This window comes from Pangasianodon hypophthalmus, chromosome 10 (assembly GCF_027358585.1).
Source record: "Pangasianodon hypophthalmus isolate fPanHyp1 chromosome 10, fPanHyp1.pri, whole genome shotgun sequence".
Classification (NCBI taxonomy): domain Eukaryota; kingdom Metazoa; phylum Chordata; class Actinopteri; order Siluriformes; family Pangasiidae; genus Pangasianodon; species Pangasianodon hypophthalmus.
In genome coordinates this window covers 22,162,929-22,183,074 of record NC_069719.1, presented here as the reverse complement: position 1 = coordinate 22,183,074, position 20,146 = coordinate 22,162,929, and the positions used below count along the sequence as shown (strand labels likewise).

The 20,146-nt window shown below is 41.0% G+C and overlaps 1 protein-coding gene across 14 annotated transcripts in view; it reads left to right on the top strand.

Moving 5' to 3' along the window:
- mdga2a (MAM domain containing glycosylphosphatidylinositol anchor 2a) overlaps window positions 1-20,146 on the top strand; it is a 308,605-nt gene that overhangs the window by 177,014 nt on the left and 111,445 nt on the right. For all 14 annotated transcript variants that reach the window (XM_053237458.1, XM_053237457.1, XM_053237455.1 and 11 more), the window contains one exon: window positions 3,730-4,023. In XM_053237458.1, the coding sequence (XP_053093433.1) occupies window positions 3,730-4,023 (294 nt within the window). The remainder of the gene's footprint in view (window positions 1-3,729; window positions 4,024-20,146) is intronic.

Below are 20,146 nucleotides of genomic sequence, written 5' to 3'. Positions count from 1 at the left end.
GCCCACACGCTTATATAGGGTAGACCCAGGTGCAACCAGTTGCCAGGAGATCACCAAATTGCAAGGTAGGTGATGTAGTTCTCATGGGACTATACTATTACCAGAAAGGTGTCTGTGCCTCCCTCTGCAGCCATGCACGGGTGCTATGTGAACAGTCATTACAGTATTCCCCCAGGGATGGCTCCTGACATCACCAAACCTGCTTCTTGATCACTGTGGAAGGTTCTGATGAGTTCAGGATCCAAGGATGTGCTGACCTGGGACCCATAAACACTCCTTGGGACTGTAACCTTCTCAGTCAGCCAAGTACTTGGTTTTACCCTGTAGAACTAGAAGGCCCTCCAGAACCAGATCAGACACCAGGTTACTAGGAATGCCATGAACCCTCACCATATGCTCAAGCAGGAGTTCAGCTGTCTCATTGGCAGGAAGTTTCTACAGAGCAAAAATTTACATGCTTTTGAGAAACAATCCACTACAACCAATATCACAGTGTTGCCCCGACATATAGGCAACTCTGGGATAAAGTTGAGGGAGATATGGGACAAAGGACGTGTACTAGATTCTTTACCTACATATTTCCTCAAACTTTCAGGTGGTCTGTTTTAAGGTGTGTGTGTGTGTGTGAATAGCCGAATAGGATACCATTCATTATATCCATATCATTATACCAGGGTGCTGTTTTTTCTCTCTAATTATTTTTTCTTTAAGTAGGGCTACATATTATCTAGAGTGTAGCATAAATTCTGAGCATTCAAGTCACCTGAGGTCTGTGGGGTCAGACGGTGAGCCAATTAATAATTGATAATCCTGGGAGATTTTCAATAAAGCTACTGTATGTACACACATGATTTCAATAAAGATTGCACATATATTATGATTGCATATATTATGATTGACACATTTTAATTGAGATGGTAATGATCTGACATGGGGGTATTGCTTCAGACTGGGTTAGTGTGACTATATTTTCTATATTTATTCCAAATGTCAATATTAAAACAAGGGTGTGTCCATCATGTTAGTGGGTCTTATTATGTTCAGATTAACCCCTACTGAGTCTAGAATACACACAAATGCTGTTCTCAGTGGTTATCAAAATGAATATTAAAATCTCCAAGAATTAATGCTTTGTCTACATAGACAACATTTGAGATGAACTCTGCAAATTCATGTAGAAATTCAGAATATGGCCTTGGGGGTCTGTAAATACTAATTAGTGAAAATTAGTATAAATATAGTTATTTTAGTATAAAGAGCTTCAAATAAGTTGAATTCTTACCAGATTTTTGTGGACATCAAAAAGATCTAATAAGTAGCAGTCCTAGACTTCAGATCAAAGGTGGTGACTGTGCATCTGGTATGATCTAATATTTTTATTTAATTAGGTTTTTAAAATAAACTTTCTGGGTTTTTCTAAATTTTTGTTTAGCTCAGCGAACAGACACAGTGTCAATATGTTAGAAACTGAGTGACAACTCAAGGCAGTGAGCAGTCAGTTTAGCCTGTTTCTCTGCTCCCTGGCCTTGGCTCTAGATTTTCACTGATTATACAGTGGGTTTGGAAAGTATTCATACCAATGCTGTTATCGTGCATTGGCCAAATACTGAGCTCATTTGCTCATTGTCTTATTTATACCGGGATCTAATACCATGTGGTACTGTGTGATGTAAGGCTAGTGTATGCTGCTGTGCTAATAAACAGACAATGTGAAATTACAGCAATCATAATTAATGATCAAAGCAGACTGCAAATTGTGCTTTGTGAAAATATCAAGAGTAGGAAATAAAGCTTCCTACAATACATGTAACCTGTTAAAACATCTTAAACATAAAGCTCAGCACAAAGAGTTCTTTACTAGCAGCACACAGCAGCAATGATACAGGCAAGAAAAAATGTAACTGACAAAGAGGGCTTCTGACACAATGAAAAAAAATGAAAAATACATTATTTTAAATATAAATCTAAGTGTTAAATGGAAATATTAAATGTAAATGTTAAATATAGGTCTAAATATTAAATATAAATCCAAATGTTAAAAGTAAATGTTAAATCTAAATCATAAATCTAAATCTTAAATATAAATATCAATCTTAAATCTAAATTTTAAATGTAGAAGTTAAATGTTTTCAGGTCATTCATATTCATTTTTACTGGAAAACACAGAGCTGGTAGGGTTTGTTTACACCATACTGTGCTAGTTTTGGAACAAAACTGGAGATGTAAAAAGCAAGTCAGCTGATGGAATTTTTTAGTTGATTTAAAAAGTATGTGGCCCCCATACTACTAAAAGGGCATGATGAAAGCTGCAGGAGCGCTGTGACCGATCTACCAGCCCTGCTACCTACGGCCATGGCATGAGTCTTGCTGAATAGCGTGTGAGGGCTTTGTGTAAAACACTGCATTAACTTACAGGCCTCACACCAGGACTTCCGTTTTCTCCTTCTTTTTATATTGTGGGTATCATCTATTTGACCTTGGATTATCTAAAGATCTAGTATTGATTTTAGATTTTTGTTTCAGAAAGCAATTACAATATGTTTATTATATAATTTTGTAATTATGAATTTGGGAAAAGCTACAGAAGGGTCAAAATCTTCCACTACCATAGAATCATAGCATTTTAGTTAGCTAATAAAATAAAATTTAAATATATGGCCACTATATGGCCAAAAGTTTGTGGCCAACTGACCATCGCATCCATATGTAGGTCCTCCCCAAACTGTTGCCACAAAGTTGGAAGCACATAATTGTATATAATGTCTTTCTATTCTGTAGCATTACGAATTCCCTTCCCTGGAAATAAGGGGCATAGCCCAAAGACACGTTTTGCCAAGGTTGGTGTGGAAGAAATCGAGTGGCCTGGACAGGGCCATGACCTCAACCCCACTGAACACTTTTGGGATGAACTGGAATGCCCATATTATGGCAGTCATTCTCCCCCAACATTAATACCTGACCTCAAGAATACTCTTGTGGCTGAATGGGCAAATCCCCACAGCCATGCTCCAAAATCTAGTGGAAAGCCTTCCCAGAAAAGTGGAGGCTATTGTAACAGTAAGTCTGGAATGGGATGTTCAAAAAGCACATATGGGTGCGATGGTCAAGTGTCCACAAACTTTTGGCCATATAGTGTATCTCAAAGGTCTATTTAAAAATACATTTTGTCAGTTTTTCGTCATGTCTTCAATTTTTTATGACATTTATTTCAAATACCATGTGTTAATTGTGGTTCTAACTAACACATGCCACTGATTTACTATACTTTACTTATAACTACAACTTTCAATCAGTAATAACAAATAACTTTATTTTAATTTATATTATTTTATTTTAATTCATGTTGTTTTTTTTGTTTTTTTACAACTTATTAAATAAAAACAGCTATTGGTATGCATTTTACAGCACAAATTGTAAAACTACTGGCTGAATGACATCATACTGATGAACCAATGAACAATTAAAACTTATTCCTTTATTATATATATTTAAGTAGCAGTTGTGTTGTGAGCTCATAAATGGCAAAATAGGCTTAATTATTACTATTACAAAAATCATGTCAGTGAATGCATTCAGGTCATTTTATCTAGTAGTTGTAAGTTGAGGCAACTGGCTATAATCAAGTTATTTGCCATGTTTCACTGGGACTTTATTAGTTCATATAATATGTAAGAAAACCATATTTTCTACTAAATTATTTAACAGTTTTGCACATATTTTCTACCCCAGTTCCCCCAAGCCTGACGGTCCCAAGAGGGAAGTCCCCTTTAGTGGTACAGGAGACTGAGACAGTGGAGCTGCAGTGTCTGGTGTCAGGCAAGCCCAAGCCCATAATCCTGTGGTCCCATGCTGACAGGGAAGCGCCCATGCCAGATGGAAGCATGCAGATGGAGAGTTACGATGGAATTCTGCGAATTGTCAATGTCTCACGTGACATGAGCGGTACATACCGCTGCCAGACCAGCCAGTACAACGGCTTCAACGTCAAGCCCCGGGAGGCTGTCATTGAGCTCATTGTTCAATGTGAGTCACCAAGCTTTTCATACTTCTTGTGGGATTGCCCAAAAGCAAATTAAAATACTTAGGTTGGAACATCCTGTGCTTTATTCAATGTATCAAAATCAGAAGGTATTTAGGGACATCTTTGATCTAATTACAGACAATGGGCCTCATTTATCAAGCTAGATATGGACAGATTTATTCGTAAATCATTTGTACATGCAATTATATATGAAATTTGGTATTCATGAAAATCCTGTAAATTCAGAAAAAAACATTTGTATCCTACTCGTGCTCCTGAGTGGGTGTAAATTTATGCATAAGAACACTAACTAATGTAAACCTTATCCTAAACCCTTATCCAGAGCAACTTATAGAAGTGCTTTGTGATCTCTATCAAAAACACATCCTCATGCTAGTTCACTAGGTCAAAGACTAAGAATACCATTGAGTAAATTTTGTGAAAACCAATCATTTTAAATTATTGGCATTAATTAAAGAATATGAAAAATAATGAAAGCAAGCCAACACAAACCGATATATTAAGACAAATAAAACAAATCATACAATTATGACAAAAGAAATGCTGCTATATTAGAGGGCTGATCTGTCTGCACATAGCCATAAGCTGTAAACAAATGCTTCAGTGTCATGTATTTCCCCCTCACCTATTTAAACCTTTGTGTTTCTTTGTTCGGGGCGAAGTAATGCTCAGTGTTTTACTACCTGAACTTACCAAGCCGTGTATTCTGTGTTTTGACAATCTGGTTTTTGATCTTGCCTAGTTACCTGGTCTTTGGATATTGTTGGGTATTGTTGTTTGCTGATCACCTGACTATTTGATGGTTCCTGTTCATGTCTTGTGCCTTACGTCTTTTATCTGTTTGCTAGTTTCTTTAATAAAACTTTCAACTGCATTTGCATCAGCTTCAGCCTCCACTAAATGACAGATTACTTGACCTCTACCATGGATGCAGCAGGAAAACAAGAGCGGCGTAACACCAGGATCACCATGGCAGCATTCCACTTGATACAATTTCCCCAGTGGATGCCCATGGGCATCCCAGCTCCCTACAAGGGTATGGAATTCCCTCCTGAAGAATTACTGCTACAGTACCAATTTTATTTTAAAAGCCTAGTGGACCCCAAGCCTAAGGAGAGTGAATGGCTGAGGTTCATGTTGTCCCGGCTCACCAGCTGAGCATGCCAATGGGCTAAAAACCTGGTCACCCAAGGACACCCAAGCTTAAATAGCACAGCTGAGTTTATTACCCTCCTGAGAAGGGTGTTTCCGCTATGCACTTCCCCTAGAAATGTTTTATTTTGTGGGTGGCTAAGAACCTGCGTAGCAGCCGAACTTAGTTGGCTGACCATGAGACCATTCGCAAACCAGAAACGCAATAGTCGAGCCGGGTAACAGTGGAGAGGCACTCAATAAGTCAGTGCTAAACTGCTAATACTTCGCAAAGAGTTCTTGGTAAAACATGGTTATTTATGCACATGGCAAACAGGAAGTAGTCCACGAGGAAGTGGTGTGCAGTCAGTATTCGGGAGTGGGCTCCCTCTGGTGGTTGGCTGAATGGGTCTCAGCCAACTCTGTTACAGAGCCCCGCCCTCTACGAACCCCTCCCGTGTTCTTCTTGTAGGTTGTCCCCTTGGTCGTGGTCCGGTGGGATTCGGGTGCCTTTGGTGGAACGCTTGGATCAAGGATGGGTCCAGGATGTCCTTGGCAGCTACCCATGATCTCTCCTCTGGGCCATAGCCCTCCCAGTCCACCAGGTACTGCATCTGGCCCCCTCGACGATGAGAGTCCATGATTTCCTTGACAATATATCCATCGATCTCCAATGCAGGGGTAGGTTCAGGATCCATGGTTCCGGGGCCAGATGCCGGGTGGGCAGGTTTCAGCAACGATACATGAAATGAGGGAGAGATTCGGTAGTTAGCTGGAAGTTTTAATCCGTATGTTACTGGATTGATCTGTTTTATTATTTTAAAGGGGCCTACATACCTGGGGCTGAGTTTCCTGCATGGTGGCTGCAACTTGAGGTCTCTGGTGGATAGCCCGACTCTCTGACTCTCTGGGGATGCCTCACTCCACTGGTGTTATTCCTGACTACAATAAGGAAGGTTTCTAATTATCTCTTGGTTCAATCTCTCCACCTGTCCATTTGCTTGAGGATAATATCCTGAAAACCTGGTGGAAGAGAGCATTAGCCATTTCCATTGCTGTGGGTAACCCTTTCATAGGTATTCATCAGCACGATTTTGAAAAGCGATCAATAACAACAAGTATAGTGCTATACCCATTGGAGTTTGGCAGATCCGTAATGAAGCTGACGGACAGGTGGGATCAGGGTCTCTGAGGGACTGGCAGAGGTTGTACTAGGCTGGCTGGTCATTCCTCGGATGCCTTGGACTGTGCACAAATCTGACAAGCCTTAACATACACAGTGATGTCAGTGATCATGGATGGCCACCAGAATGAGTTACGTACCAGTGGGATAGTTCTTTGGATGCCAGGGTGTCCGGAGCTGAGGGAGGTGCGGACCCACTGCATTACTCTTTGGCAGAGGGTGTTTGGAACATAATGTTTTGTCGGCGGACACTCTGGTGGTGCTGGGTCTGTTTGTTTTTCTCTTTGGATTTCTTCCATAATGCTTCAGCTTATCGGAGCTATGATGACCGACTGGGGTAGTATGGTTTCTCCTTGTGGTGTAGCATCAGGTGGATCATACTGGCGGGAAAGAGCATCGGCCTTACTGTTCTTACTGCCAGGGTGATAGGAAACTGTAAATTGGAATCTCGTACCGGCGGGCTTGTCGTGGATTCAGTCGCATTGCCCCTCTGATATACTCGAGGATCCTGTGATCTATGATCACTTGGAAGGGATGGATGGATCTTCTAATGCTGCTTTCATGGATAATAACTCCTTGTTTCCAATATTGTAGTTCTTTTCCACGCTGTTTAATTTGCACGAGAAGAAGGCACATGGATAAAGCTCTCCAGGGTTACCATGGCGCTGAGAAAGGACCACTCCAAAGCCATAGTCTGACGCATCAACTTTTATAATAAATGGCTTGTCAGGGTCAGAATGTTTGAGGATAGGAGTGGTTGTAAAGCTGTTCTTGAGGGTCTCGAATGCCCTTTGAGCTGAATCATTCCATGTAAGTTTAGAGGGTTTTCCTTTAAGCAATAAAGTCAGAGGGGCAGCGATGATACTGTAGTTACGGATGAATCGGCAGTAAAAGTTTGCAAAGCCCAGGAACCACTGTAGTTCTTCAATCGACTTGGGTTGTGGCCACTCAGTGACAGCTTCAGTCTTAGAGTTGTCCATTTCAACCCCCTGATGACTGATGATATATCCTAGAAACGAGATCTTGGTGGTGGGAAACTCACATTTTTCTGCATTCCCATAGAGTTGATTCTCCTGAAGGCGGGAGAGAATCACCTTGACATCTTTAATATGTTGGGTCAGATTAGGTGAGTAAATAAGGATCACTTAAGATCACTTTTTGAGTAGATCTCTGAAGATTTCATTAACAAAGCATTGGAACACGGCTGGGGAGTTGGCCAGGCGATAGGGCATAACCAGGTATTCATAGTGCCCCCTTGTGGTGATGAAGGTGGTCTCAACTCGTCTCCCTAATACGAATGAGGTTGTAAGCGCTTCTTAAGTCAAGTTTAGTGTAAATGTGTGCCTCTCGTTGTTGTTCTAGAGACCAAAAAGAAGCTGGCTGCAGCTGTTGAAGTGGAGGGATGGATAAAACCTGAGGCAAGAGGTTCTTCAATGTAGGTCTCCATAGCCATAGTTTCAGGTCTGGACACCGGGTAGACTTTACTCTTGGGTGGTGCCATGTTGGGTAACAGCTCAATGGCGCAGTCCCAAGGACGATGGGGAGGTAGTTGCATGGCTTTGGTTCTACTAAAGACCTCCTCAAACTCGGAATATTCATTGGGAATCTGGCCTTGGACAGGAACCACTGGACTTTCGACACTTGTTGTTAAACGTGGCACGGTGATAGTTATATTAAGACAATCTGATTGGCAATAACTTGATGATGGGGTCATGGATAGCTAGGCATGGATGACCTAGAATTATGGTATGTCTTGGAGAGTTGATGACATAGAGGGAGATGGTTTCTGTGTGAAACAATCCAATACGTATAGTTACTGGTACCGTTTGATGTGTAATGCCTGTGCCAATGGGGATGCTGTTAACGGCGGTGATGGTTATGGTTGGGACACAAGGTATTGCGGGAATATTGAGTTCTTGTACAAGGTCTTGATGGATTAAGTTTACTGCAGCTACTGAGTCAACTAGCGCTGGAACAGATTTAGTGGCATCATTAAAGGAGAGTTCATTCGGGAGAGAAAAACTGTGACAATTGGTGGATGAGACCAGCTCGGTACTAACCTTTGTGCTTGAGTCCTGAAGTTTGCTTTTCTTATTTGGGCATGCTGCACATCGATGACCCTTTCCGACACAGTAGTAGTACAGTCATTCATGAAATCAACGGTTGAATTCCTTGTTCGAGAACCTTGGTATACGCAATTTGCATTGGTTCGGGGATATCAGAACATGCCTGGACTTGACTCTGAGGGGGAGATTGTAGTGCAATCTAACCTTTGTGTGGGGTGAAGGACGTAGTAGGTTATCCATCTTCACTGCCAATGTGATGAATTCGGCGAGGGTGGAATCTTCATCCTTGCATACGAGTTCTGCCTGTAATTTGGGATTAAGTCCCCCTCTGAAAATGGCCTTGATGGCTGTGTGAGTCCATCCACTCTGAGCTGCTAACGTTCTAAAGTGTATGGTGTAGTCAGCAGCAGACTGTGACCCTTGATGTAATTGAAGTAATTGCACTGAAATATCCTCTGGGTATTCAAACCCTTCATGTATCTGTGCTGCAAAGTAGTCAAAAGAGGTTTGAAGCTGTACATCATTCTCCCTAACAGCTGAAGCCCAATCTAAAGCTTTTCCCATGAATAGAGTCGTCATAAATGTGCACTTTTTGAATCTTGGCTGAAAGATTCTGGCTGATTGGAAAAGTAAATTCTGCACTGGCACAGGAATCCCCTACATTTCTCCGGAGAACCATCAAATTTATCGGGAAGAGCGAATCTTACCAGGGGCGATTGGGTGGACAGAAGAGAACGAATGTACCAGGTAAGGTCTTCATTCACGGCACTCAGCTTGTTGAGGTGTTCCTGGTAGCCTTTCAGGAGTTCGCTCTGGTGGGTGTATGCAGCCTGGAGCTGAGAAACCTCCACTGGATCCAGAGAAACAAGGTCAGAGACAAGGGTCTCTAATAATGGTCTCCCACGTAAACCCATCAAGGACATTGGCACGCTATCACTAGACTTCGGTGAAGACGTCACTGCTCCACCACCAGACTCCAGCCAGGAAGTCGCACCTGTGAGGATGTCAGACCCCAGCGAGGATGTCACAGCTTGGCCACCAGATTCCAGGCGAGGACTCCGTCGTTCCGCCGCCCGGCCCCAGTGAGGACGCCGTCATGTTTGTTTATGTTGCCAGATGCTTTGTTTTGGTTCATATCTTGCGTCCCCCCATATCTTGTCATTGGCTGTCTCCATAATGTGTCATGTCTCTGTGATGTGTAATGTGTCACCTTTTTTCAGTTTGCCCCTTGATTAGTCTGTGTATTTAAACCCTCGTGTTTCTTTGGTCAGGGTGAAGTAACACTCAGTGTTTCACTACCTGAACTTACCAAGCCGTGTTTTATGTGTTTTGACAATCTGGTTTTTGATCTTACCTAGTTACCTGGTCTTTGGGTTTTTGTATTTGCCCAAGTATTGTTGTTTGCTTATCACGTGTTTGACTATTTGCCTGTTCCCAGCTGTCTGTGTGCTCAAACTTTTATGGTGTTTTATGCCCACTATGCCCATTGTGTGCTCAAACTTTTATGGTGTTTTATGCCCACTATGCCCATTGCAACTTTTCCTCTTCTGCTTATCATTAAGACTTTCAAATTCAGTTAGCACAGGTATGGAGGTAATGCAATGTAATGAATGCCATAATGCAGCAGTGTTAAAGAAAAGAGACGTTAAGGAGGGCTGAAACTGCATGTACAGTCAAAGTAGAAACTGATGTTAATGACCAGCTCTGGATTCACCCATGGAAAGGGAGAGGTGGTTTGCTGTTCATGCAAATCTATAGTGCTATAGTTATCTATAGAGCTTTACAACTCAGATTAAAGAAAGGGGCCGATATTATCACAACTCACAAAGATAACTAGGCTGAAGGTTGGCTCATTAAATTTTCTAATGTGCTGATGATCTTATAACAAAACTTTCCATAATTATTCTTTCTTCATTCCTTTTTCCTACTACTTCTTCAGAATGACTTCTGATTATTGGATGCTTGTTAGTAGCTATAATATTCATCTCTGGGCATACCAATAGGCTGAATGATTGTGCCACTCAAGGTGTAGATAATGAAAGGGTCTGTATGTTGTACTCCATGGTTTGTTTACCTTCTTAACAGAGGTTTTAAATGGATCTCTAAACCCTTGGTTCTAATGTCATATATTCACATGTACTGTGATACTCAGTGATTGAACTGTTGTAGGAGGATGCTCGGTTCAAACCATCGGTCTTACACCGAATTCTGTCTATGTAGAAAAAGACCATATGAATCAGTTGGTTATCTAGCTCAATGGCTTGCTAATGTAATAAGCTAAGGTAATGTTCAGTTTGTTTTTGCAGGCGAGACTACAGTTAACACACTCAGAGTAGACCAAAACATTCACTCCAAGAATATAAAAGCCAGGCGGTCTCTGTCCTAACACCTAACCCTGCATTGACCCAACTGCAGAAAGTGGGTCAAGCTCAAAAGGCTGTGTATTTTGGGTTGTGGATAGCCTTGTTTTTGTAGGGGCAAGCTGCTAAACTGACCTGTGTGGCACCAAATGAGCAACCAGATAGCACTGCGGTTTAAATTTTGCGGAAAGCTGACCCAACAAGCGAGTAGCCCTCTATATTGTGGATGCAAATTAAAAGCAAAAGTGTTCAATCAGACATCTTGTGGTTTTACAATCTGAGGGTTTGGCTCAGTTCAATGTTTAAATGTACTGTGCAGTTATTTGTCATTTCTTTTTATTGCAAATCATACTTGCTGCAGCTCAGGTCTATTGTCAGATCTGGCCAAAATGAGGCACCCCAGTTTGGAGCCGCCTTCCAACTGCAACAGCCTTTTCCCTGGAATGAACAGATTGGTTTTCCAAAACCAACAATCTAAGCATGAAGAACAGTGTTAGTGATCAGGCTTATTAACAGAGAGTATGACATGTTGTGGTTTGCGAGCACACAAAGCTATTTGCAAACGTGGAGCAGTGATTTGATTGTGCAGAGATCTTGTGGTTTTACAATCTGAGGTTTTGGCTCAGTTCAATGTTTAAATGTACTGTGCAGTTATTTGTCATTTCTTTTTATTTCTTCCATTCGTGAGTGTTTTTTCATTCTGGGCACACTCAGCAGTGGCCACAGGGAAATATAGACTCTACAGGGGTCCAGGGTAGATTAAGCTGTATGTTTTAATTTTACCTCCATTCCAAGCACCTACCTCTCATTAACCACCATTGACAAAGCCACAGGGACCACCTCTGTCCATGTTTTTAGGAGACTGAGGCGGTATATTTTCGAAGTGCCCTGCCTTCACCTTACTAGTTGACGACACTGACGCACCATGTTACCTCAAAGGGCCTTTGCCACTTTATGAGTAATTTAGAGCTCAACATCTGAAATCTAATATGAGCACTTTATTTCCCAGTGAAAATTCACTTATATGTTTTAACTATATTATTATGAACAATAAAGTGAAACTCATTATTAATGACTGAAGCGTTATTGTGTTGTTCTTCATAAGTTAATGATCATGTGGAACATTATTACACATGGTAATTCATGGCTAATTACTGAAATGTTTGTGTTTTTTTTTTTTTATTTAAAAGTAAATTATTTGTTAAGGGAGAATATTTGCTCGTTGCTACATTACAGCTTTGTTCTTTTGTAGGTTATTCTCCATTTCTTTCTTTAGACCTTGACTGGCTAAATAAAACAGCACACCATCCCTGTCCTGCTTTGAGGACAGCTATAATAAATCATATAGATATTTACATTATAGACACTGAGGTATTGGAATAGGTTAACATATATTAGGTAGTAGATTTCCAGGAGGAAGTTAAGGTTTAGCTATTAGGAATTAATGTTGATGTGATCGGTAATCAGTAGTTATAAAAGCGTCATAGTTAGCTAGTAGTTCTGTAGGGGAAATCTAAGACTCAGTAATTACGGCTTAGTTAATAATGAACATTACTAACATAGTTACTAATACTACTAACATACTTACAGAGCAACTGTTTACATCCGCTATAACTGATAAACTTTTCTCGCTGATATTCCATAACCTTAAATTATATATTAATAAATTAAAAATTGTAATCATTGGCAAATCACTGTCAGGGTCATAACATCTTGTTAACAAGGTTGTAACTGTATCACACCACCCCAGTGTGGATTATTTTGTATAAATGCACGGTGTGTTATTCCTTGCATATTGCATCAAAAAATCCCATCCAGAAGCATAACCTAATTTCTCACATCTAGTCACAATGCTTATCTTTAAGATATACAGATGCTAAAATCTTACTAGTAGAGACTAGTAGCCCATTTCTCTCTTTTATTCAGCACATCTGTAGAAGTAGTGTAAAACCCCTTTATGGCAGCTGCAGTTGCTGACTTTTTTTTTTAATCTAAGAGACTATTTTTTTTCACCTCACTGAGAATATATTATAGATTATCCTCACATTTGCATACTAAATCTAATAAGAATATAATTAGGTAAGTGTTGTATTGCTTATAAAGTTGCTGATGCAGACTGTACATACCATAGTGCAAGGTTTGTTTTGACTACAAATATCTTGTTGCTTGAAATATTACAGAGTTGAAAGATCAATGTCATGCATTCTCCTGCCTGAATACATATCAGGTACAGTTAGCAATAGTGTTAGCATTAATTGCACAGAAAGGATAATTATATTGGAATCTCATTGCCTGATACTTTATTTATGCTGTCTCTTTTCCTCTGTGATAAAGATCTGCCCCATTATGAGGTTATTTAGTTAGGTTAGGTAATGCTAGCACTGCGATCATTACTTGTGGAAGTTCCAAATGTAATGAATGATGTGTGACATCTGAACAGCTTATTCACCAAATGCTGTAACTGTGGGGGTGGAGAGAATATCTAGGAAGAGAAGAGAGGACAGAAGGAAAGCTGAATAGAAAGGGAAGTGAATGAGAGAGGGTAGAAGAGAAGGAGGAAGAGTGATGAGGGAAGAAATGACTAAGAGTGTATTGGCAAATACAGGCGGGAAAAGATATGGAGAGAGGTAGGATTTTGTCATCCATCAGGGAATATGCCAAGGATTTCATTTTAGTCTTAGAACTTCCAGCTTGCATTATATTGGTACTGAAATGAAAGCTAGACACTTCTCTCCTCTACCTCTCCCTTAAGGTAATCTGCTAATCATTCGTTCATATTCTAAATGTATACACTTTTCCTATAAATTAATTATTCTGAGGGTTTAAGCTGCATCGCCGACCCCCCAGAATTAAGACACTTAGGGGATAAACACTAGGAAGCACTGTTAAAATTTAATCCACTCTCTTCTAGAAAATTAAATAAGCACAGAAGCATAAAGAGGCAAGATTTACTTTAACTTCTTAACCAACATTTCATGCTTGAGGTTTAATTTGTTGTATCTGATTAAATAATCTAAAATGACTAGAAAGCTATAGAAATTAATGATCATCCATTTGTTTTATGGTCAGTACTAATCAAATAAACTGTGAATGTAGATATGATGCATATTATCACATATTGGATTAGACCGGAGAATTAAACACAATTTTATGGGTAATAGGCAAGTTTCTACAAGCAGATAGCAGTGATTCAAAACTGTGACACAAAGACAAGCTTTCCTCAGGCCAAAATCCAGGACAACTATAATTGAGCATTTTTAGGCAAGGCACTTGAACCCATTTAGTTTGACCTCAGTTTCCCTATGTCAGATGTGCCTCTATCCCTGGCCTTCCACCAGCCGAAAGAATTCTGCCTGAACACATACCAACCCCTTGCCCACAACTCAATTAAAGCAGACACACCACAGATCACTCAAACATGAGAATCTGAGACAGGTATTGGGGAAATGGTACTTTTTATACAGGAAGCACTGGAAATGCAAGGTACATACCAACAATGTAAGTGCTTAACTGTAAATGTAATTATTAGGATATCCCATTTTAAAGTTTAGAATTTTAATTAGAAATTAAAATGAACAACTTTTAAATAAGTCAAGATTATTAAAACATCAAGTTTAGCTGAGAACAACAATAATCAATTACTTGGTTTCTTAGTTAGTTCTGAATAATTTGGCTTCTTGCAATATCAAAGTCATAACCACTATAAGGCAATAGGATATTCAATAATATAACTTTTATAGAATAGGAATAGAAAAGAACACCAATTAACTATGAACCTAATTCTAAATAAGGACAGACAGAAGAGTTGCGTATGTGTGAGAAAGAGGAAAGGAATGGGTGCGTGTGTGTGTGAAAGAGAGACCTAGACCTCGCATATCTGTTTGTCCTGCATTTATAGTATTGAATAACCATGAACCAAGTGAGATATATGGCTGCGCTTCCTGGTATATGAAACAAGGAGAACAATAGGGAATATTCTTTGTAGGAATACTCCATTGTAGCTGTATGGTGATGCAGTGGGTTTGAGTCAGTCTACGTACATGCATGCAATTTGCAGGTTGATCTGTCCGTGGATTCGATCCCTGATGAAATTCATTCAGCTTCATAACTTGCAGAGGTTCGACCATCCAACGAAGTTGAAAGCGGCTGTCTCCCTTACCATTAAAAGATGTAAAAAATGTAAACTTACATGGAAAAAAAGAAAGGGGAAACATGCACGATGCTTTTGGGTAGCTATTGGGTAGCTATTGGATATGGGGCATTGGTTGTTTTTACCCCTTTGGGAGAGGTGAGCATTTAACTTATTACGATCTCAGAGAAAAGCGAAAGAAAAGTAGGCCTCACCTTTGCAGCTAGATCATGCATGGTGATCAGTCTAAAAGAGAGAGCTTCTGTTTTACTGAGAGAGAAAGAGAGAGAGAGAGGGAGAGAGAACAAAGGCTGGCGAAGTCCTTTTAATGGTTTGTGGGGTGACTTATCGTCTTAAGTACTTCCAGTTGCTGTAAAGTACTAAAATGTGCCCCCTATACATGGATGCATGGTACCTACAAAGGATAGATAGATACATATACTATAGATAGATAGATAGATAGATAGATAGATGAGACAGGTCTCTCATTAGGATATGACATTTGCTTTAACACCAGAAACTTTAACATGGGACAGAAAACTTACAGCTTTGTGTAGCAAGCCAGTGACAGAGAGATTACATTCTGGAGATGAATTTTCATAAGACAAATGACAAACGTTCTCAAGTGCCTTAATGTCTTGGGCAAAATTAATTTTTAATTGCCCCAAATTGTGTCTAAGCTTGCATAATTACATTTGTAAGACATTCTGAAGTGGACAGATGCCACGAAGAGTTTATGAGGAAATTAAAAGAATTGGAGCAGCTCAGTATATTAATGCTGAATAGAAGGAACAATGTGGACTCCTTTCATGAAGGGACTACATTCTGATTAGTGGAGTGAAACTGGGAAGGAAGAATATTTCTCTGGCTAGGGTGATACAATGTCAAGACTCTATCCTTGCTATTCACTAAGTACGGAACTACAAGTTAGCTGCTAGCCTCATTAGCAGCAAGCTAATTTATCCCCACTAATATTCATTTATGCAAAAATGTACTCACATTAATCACAATAAAGAGGGAAAATATTGCTCATTGAAATTTAGAAGTGAGATTCACCCATTCAAGCTTTTCTTCCACAAGATCATGAAGTAAGTTTAGCACAACGATAACTATTAGAATTATTTTCTATACAATTTGCTTCTATGACAGACAGAGACTATACATTTAGGGACCTCTTGAGAATTGATGCTGCCTTATGTAAGGAATAAAACATGATAGGGTATGCTGTTATAGTAAAACTATAAACAACACTGTGGTGTTACTTAATCTGACTGATTCTCTCCATCTCTTTTTTTCCCTCTCTCTTGAAGGTAATAAGAAAAAAATGTCCTGAGGACATGCCTGTGGAAGAAAATCTAAACAGAATGATTCAAACCTGTGATTTGAATAATAGCCAGTATTACTGTCAGAGCTGCTGTAGAAAATGAATTAACACATTCTGATTGATCAGTTTCAAGAATTAAACAGCACTATTGGTAGAGGAAATTCCACTGAAGAAGAGCAGAGAGGTTCTTTAAATGTCCAGATGGTCATTTAAAAAAAGTGTTTGTTATACCTAGGAAAGAGCAAGAGTATACTCTCTGTGACTTGAATACAAGAGCAATTAAAATAATAGGCTGACTTTAAATCATAAATACATCACTTCATATACTTCATATATCAGTATTTGGGTGAACGTGAGCCCAAATGTGTCTGTGATGGCTGTGAGTTGTAGTCCATGGTGGCCATGTTTGTAGGCTGTGCTGTTCTCTGGGAGTTAGAGTTCGATGCTGATTCTGGCATTGGCATGACAGACATGACAGCCCTCTGTGAGGGGGCCTGGTTTGGCTAGCTTGAGGCGTGAGACGTGGTAGTTCAAGTTTGTATGTCACATTGTTGATTCGTTGCAAGATTCTGAAGGGGCCTATGTATCTGTGTGCCAGCTTTCTACAGTCTTAGGTGATGCACAGGTCTTTGGTGGAGAGCCACACCTGATGCAGGTTCATACACAGGTGTCTCTCCATGATGTCTGTCCACAAACTTTTTGGTGAGCTGGACCACTTGCTCCAGGTGTTGATGGGCCTGTTCCCACACCTGTTCACTTCTCACGAACCAGCTGTCCACTGCGGGTGAATCATTGGGGTTAGCATTCCATGGGAACAAGGGCGGTTGGTACCCTAGGACACATTGAATGGGGTAAGCATGGTAGCGGAATGTCGGAGAGAGTCCTGTGCATATTCCATCCATGGAAGGAATTGTGGCCAGTCCTCCTGGTTGTTGGAGTAGAAAGTGCACAGGAAGCGCCCGATCTTCTGATTTGTTGTCTCTACTTGGCCGTTGGCTTGGGGCTGATAGCCTGACATTAGGCTTGATGACTGCATTGGACTGCAAAAGGGGGAGATCTGTGATGAAGTCAATGGCTATGTGGGACCATGGTCATTGAGGCGTTTGCAGAAGTTTGCTGCTACTCTCATTTGCCCACATTGGGCTGGGCACATAGTAGTTGCTGTGCCTTCTGAGTGCCAGGGTGTCCCGTGGCGGGAGAGTTATGGGCCCATGTAATCAATTTGCTCGGAAGGCAGGAGGCACAACCTTTTTCCCCACTGGGCACTGTCTAGGGGTTCTCAACTCTGGGGCGTTGTCAATCTGTGATTGACAATTTGACAGTGAGGAGCTCTCAGTTACAGATGTAGTAATTATGCTCAGCGGGGGACAGCTTCATCAAGAACAACGCCACCAGATGGAGTTTGGGTTTGTCTCTGAATTGCTTTGAAAACATGACTCCAACACCTGTTTCTGAGGCATCTACCTCCACAATGAAGGGCATAGATGGATCGGGGTGCTTCAGATTGGGAGCTGACTTGAATGCTTCTTTAAGCATGGTGAAGGCTTGTTCAGCAGCCCGGGTCCACTGCAATCCTTTATTACCCATTTTCAGCAAGGCAGTTATTGGGGATGCAATGATGCTAAATCCTCTAATGAAGCATCAATAAAAATTGGTGAAACCTAGAAAACGTTGCAACTCCTTCATTGTGGTGGGGACTGGTCATTGAGTAACTGCCATGACTTTGTCCTGGTCCATGAGCACCCCCTCTGACCCAGTGATGTAGCCCAGAAATGCCACTTTATGCACATGGATTTCGCACTTCTCACCTTTGACATAAAGATGGTTTTCGAGCAGCCAGGGCAACACCTTTATGACGTGCAGTACATGCGTTGTGTGGTCGGGGGGAGTATAGAAGAATGTCCAAGAGGATTGTGGTACTTCACTGTGACTTGATCAAGGCCTCGGTAGTCTATGCACGGTCGGAGGCCACCCCTTTTCTTCTCTACATAGAAGAAGTTGGTGGAAGCTGAAGATTAAGAGATGAGTATGTACCCCTGCTTGAGGGCTTCCTCAATGTATTCCTCCATGGCTTGGATCTCCTTGGCTGACAGAGGGTATATAGGGGGTATATAGGGGGTATATACGGTTGCAAGGGGGTGTGGCTCCCACCAGCTGTTTGATGGCACAGTCATATGCGTGATGCGGTGGCAGCTCACTGGCTTTTGCTTTGCTGAACACCTCCTTGAAGTCTTGGTACCCTGGAGGAATTTCCACCTGGACTTAGGAATCTGGGCTCTCTATGGTGGATGAGGCAATGTTGACGGAGGGGGCATGGAGACAATGGGCATGACAGTGAGTCAACCAGTGCACACTCTCTCTCACTCTTTCCAGGAGATCTGAGGGGCATGAATCTGCATCCATGGAAAATCCAGTACCACAGGGAACTTGGTGGTGATGGCAACAATGAGGGAGATGCTCTTCTGGTGCATAGAGATGACATGGAGGGTAATGGGCTCGATGCAATGCATAGATCCCCCTCTGATGGGTCTTCCATCCAATGCTTGCCCTTTAAGGGTGTTGTAGGGGTTATAAAGCCAGCTGGAGTTTTTCTGTGAGGATGCGGTCAATGAAGTTTCCAGCTGCACCAGAGTTGATCAGCACTGAAACACAAGAGACATTCCCTGAGTGTGCTATCTCCACCAGCAGCACAAAATTCGGGTGAGATAGAAAACAGAAATGACTCACCATGTTGGAGCAAGGCATGGAGGGTGCTCACTCAGAGGCAGGCTGCAGAACATGGACAGAGGACCGTGAGGGGCACGGTGCCATCCTGGGCTTGGGGCTACTGCAATAGACACACAACCCTTCTTGATGGCATTTCTGTTTTTCCACCTCATTTAGAATGTCAGCGTTGAGCCCCTGACGGCTTTAAGTGCTGGCTCGTTCCAACTGCTGCCAGTGTATGGAAGTTTAGTGCACATTCCACTGGGTTTTGGGTCCCTTGCTTCAGACCGCACAATCTCTCTCTGATCTTCTTACCCTTGGGAGAATTATTAAACATTCACTGAAAGAGTTGAACCATCTGGGCGGCGAATAGATCAATTTGATGTTGTTGCTCTCCGATGATGCAGCCTTGTGCCGTCATCGCTTTGCGCCAGTCAAAGTCTCCTCCTGCGTCCATGAGTTGGCGAAGAATTCTGTCTGGTTGGGAGGTGCAAGTGCAAGTATAAAAGACTTTATTAAATTTGGCAGTCAAAAGAAAGAATCCAGGAACAAGATCAAGGTGCAAGCTCGAAATCAAGATGCAAGATCAAGAATGATGAATGTGTGCTGAATATTTAATTTGTAACCAGCTTTAAGTAATCATTTTGAGAAACTTTCTGATTATTTTATTTATTTTACTTGTTCTCATTATTAGCATTTAGGCCCAATCCTATTTTTACCCCTTAGCCCTTCTCCTTTTCCCTTTCTGTCTTGATTCTCTTTTGGTTCGAGGGGTAGGGGGAAGGGGAAGGGCCAGATAGCCTTTCAAATGAAGATTTTTCGGGACCACACTTCAAACGAAGGGGTATGAATTATCTCAGCGTAAACTGGCTACAGTGGCAACATGGCTGCCCAAGCGAACAAAAAGACCCACAAATGTAAGCATTATTGATGTTAATAAAGATTTTAATGAACATAAATCATTTGTTTTATGTTACATTCAATCGTGTGTTCATATTTACGATGTTATTCAAAGAAATGTTTGCAATTTGTCTCCCACAAGTCAGCTTGCACATTTTTTTGGGTGTTACCAAGTTTTCACATATTTTTACACACACACAAACCTTTAGTAAACAAAGGCCTTGAAGTATATTGTTTTGAGTGGTGGGGCTGTAACCTTACTGGAGCATGAAAACACTTGTTTTTTTTTAATTTAATCTTCTCAA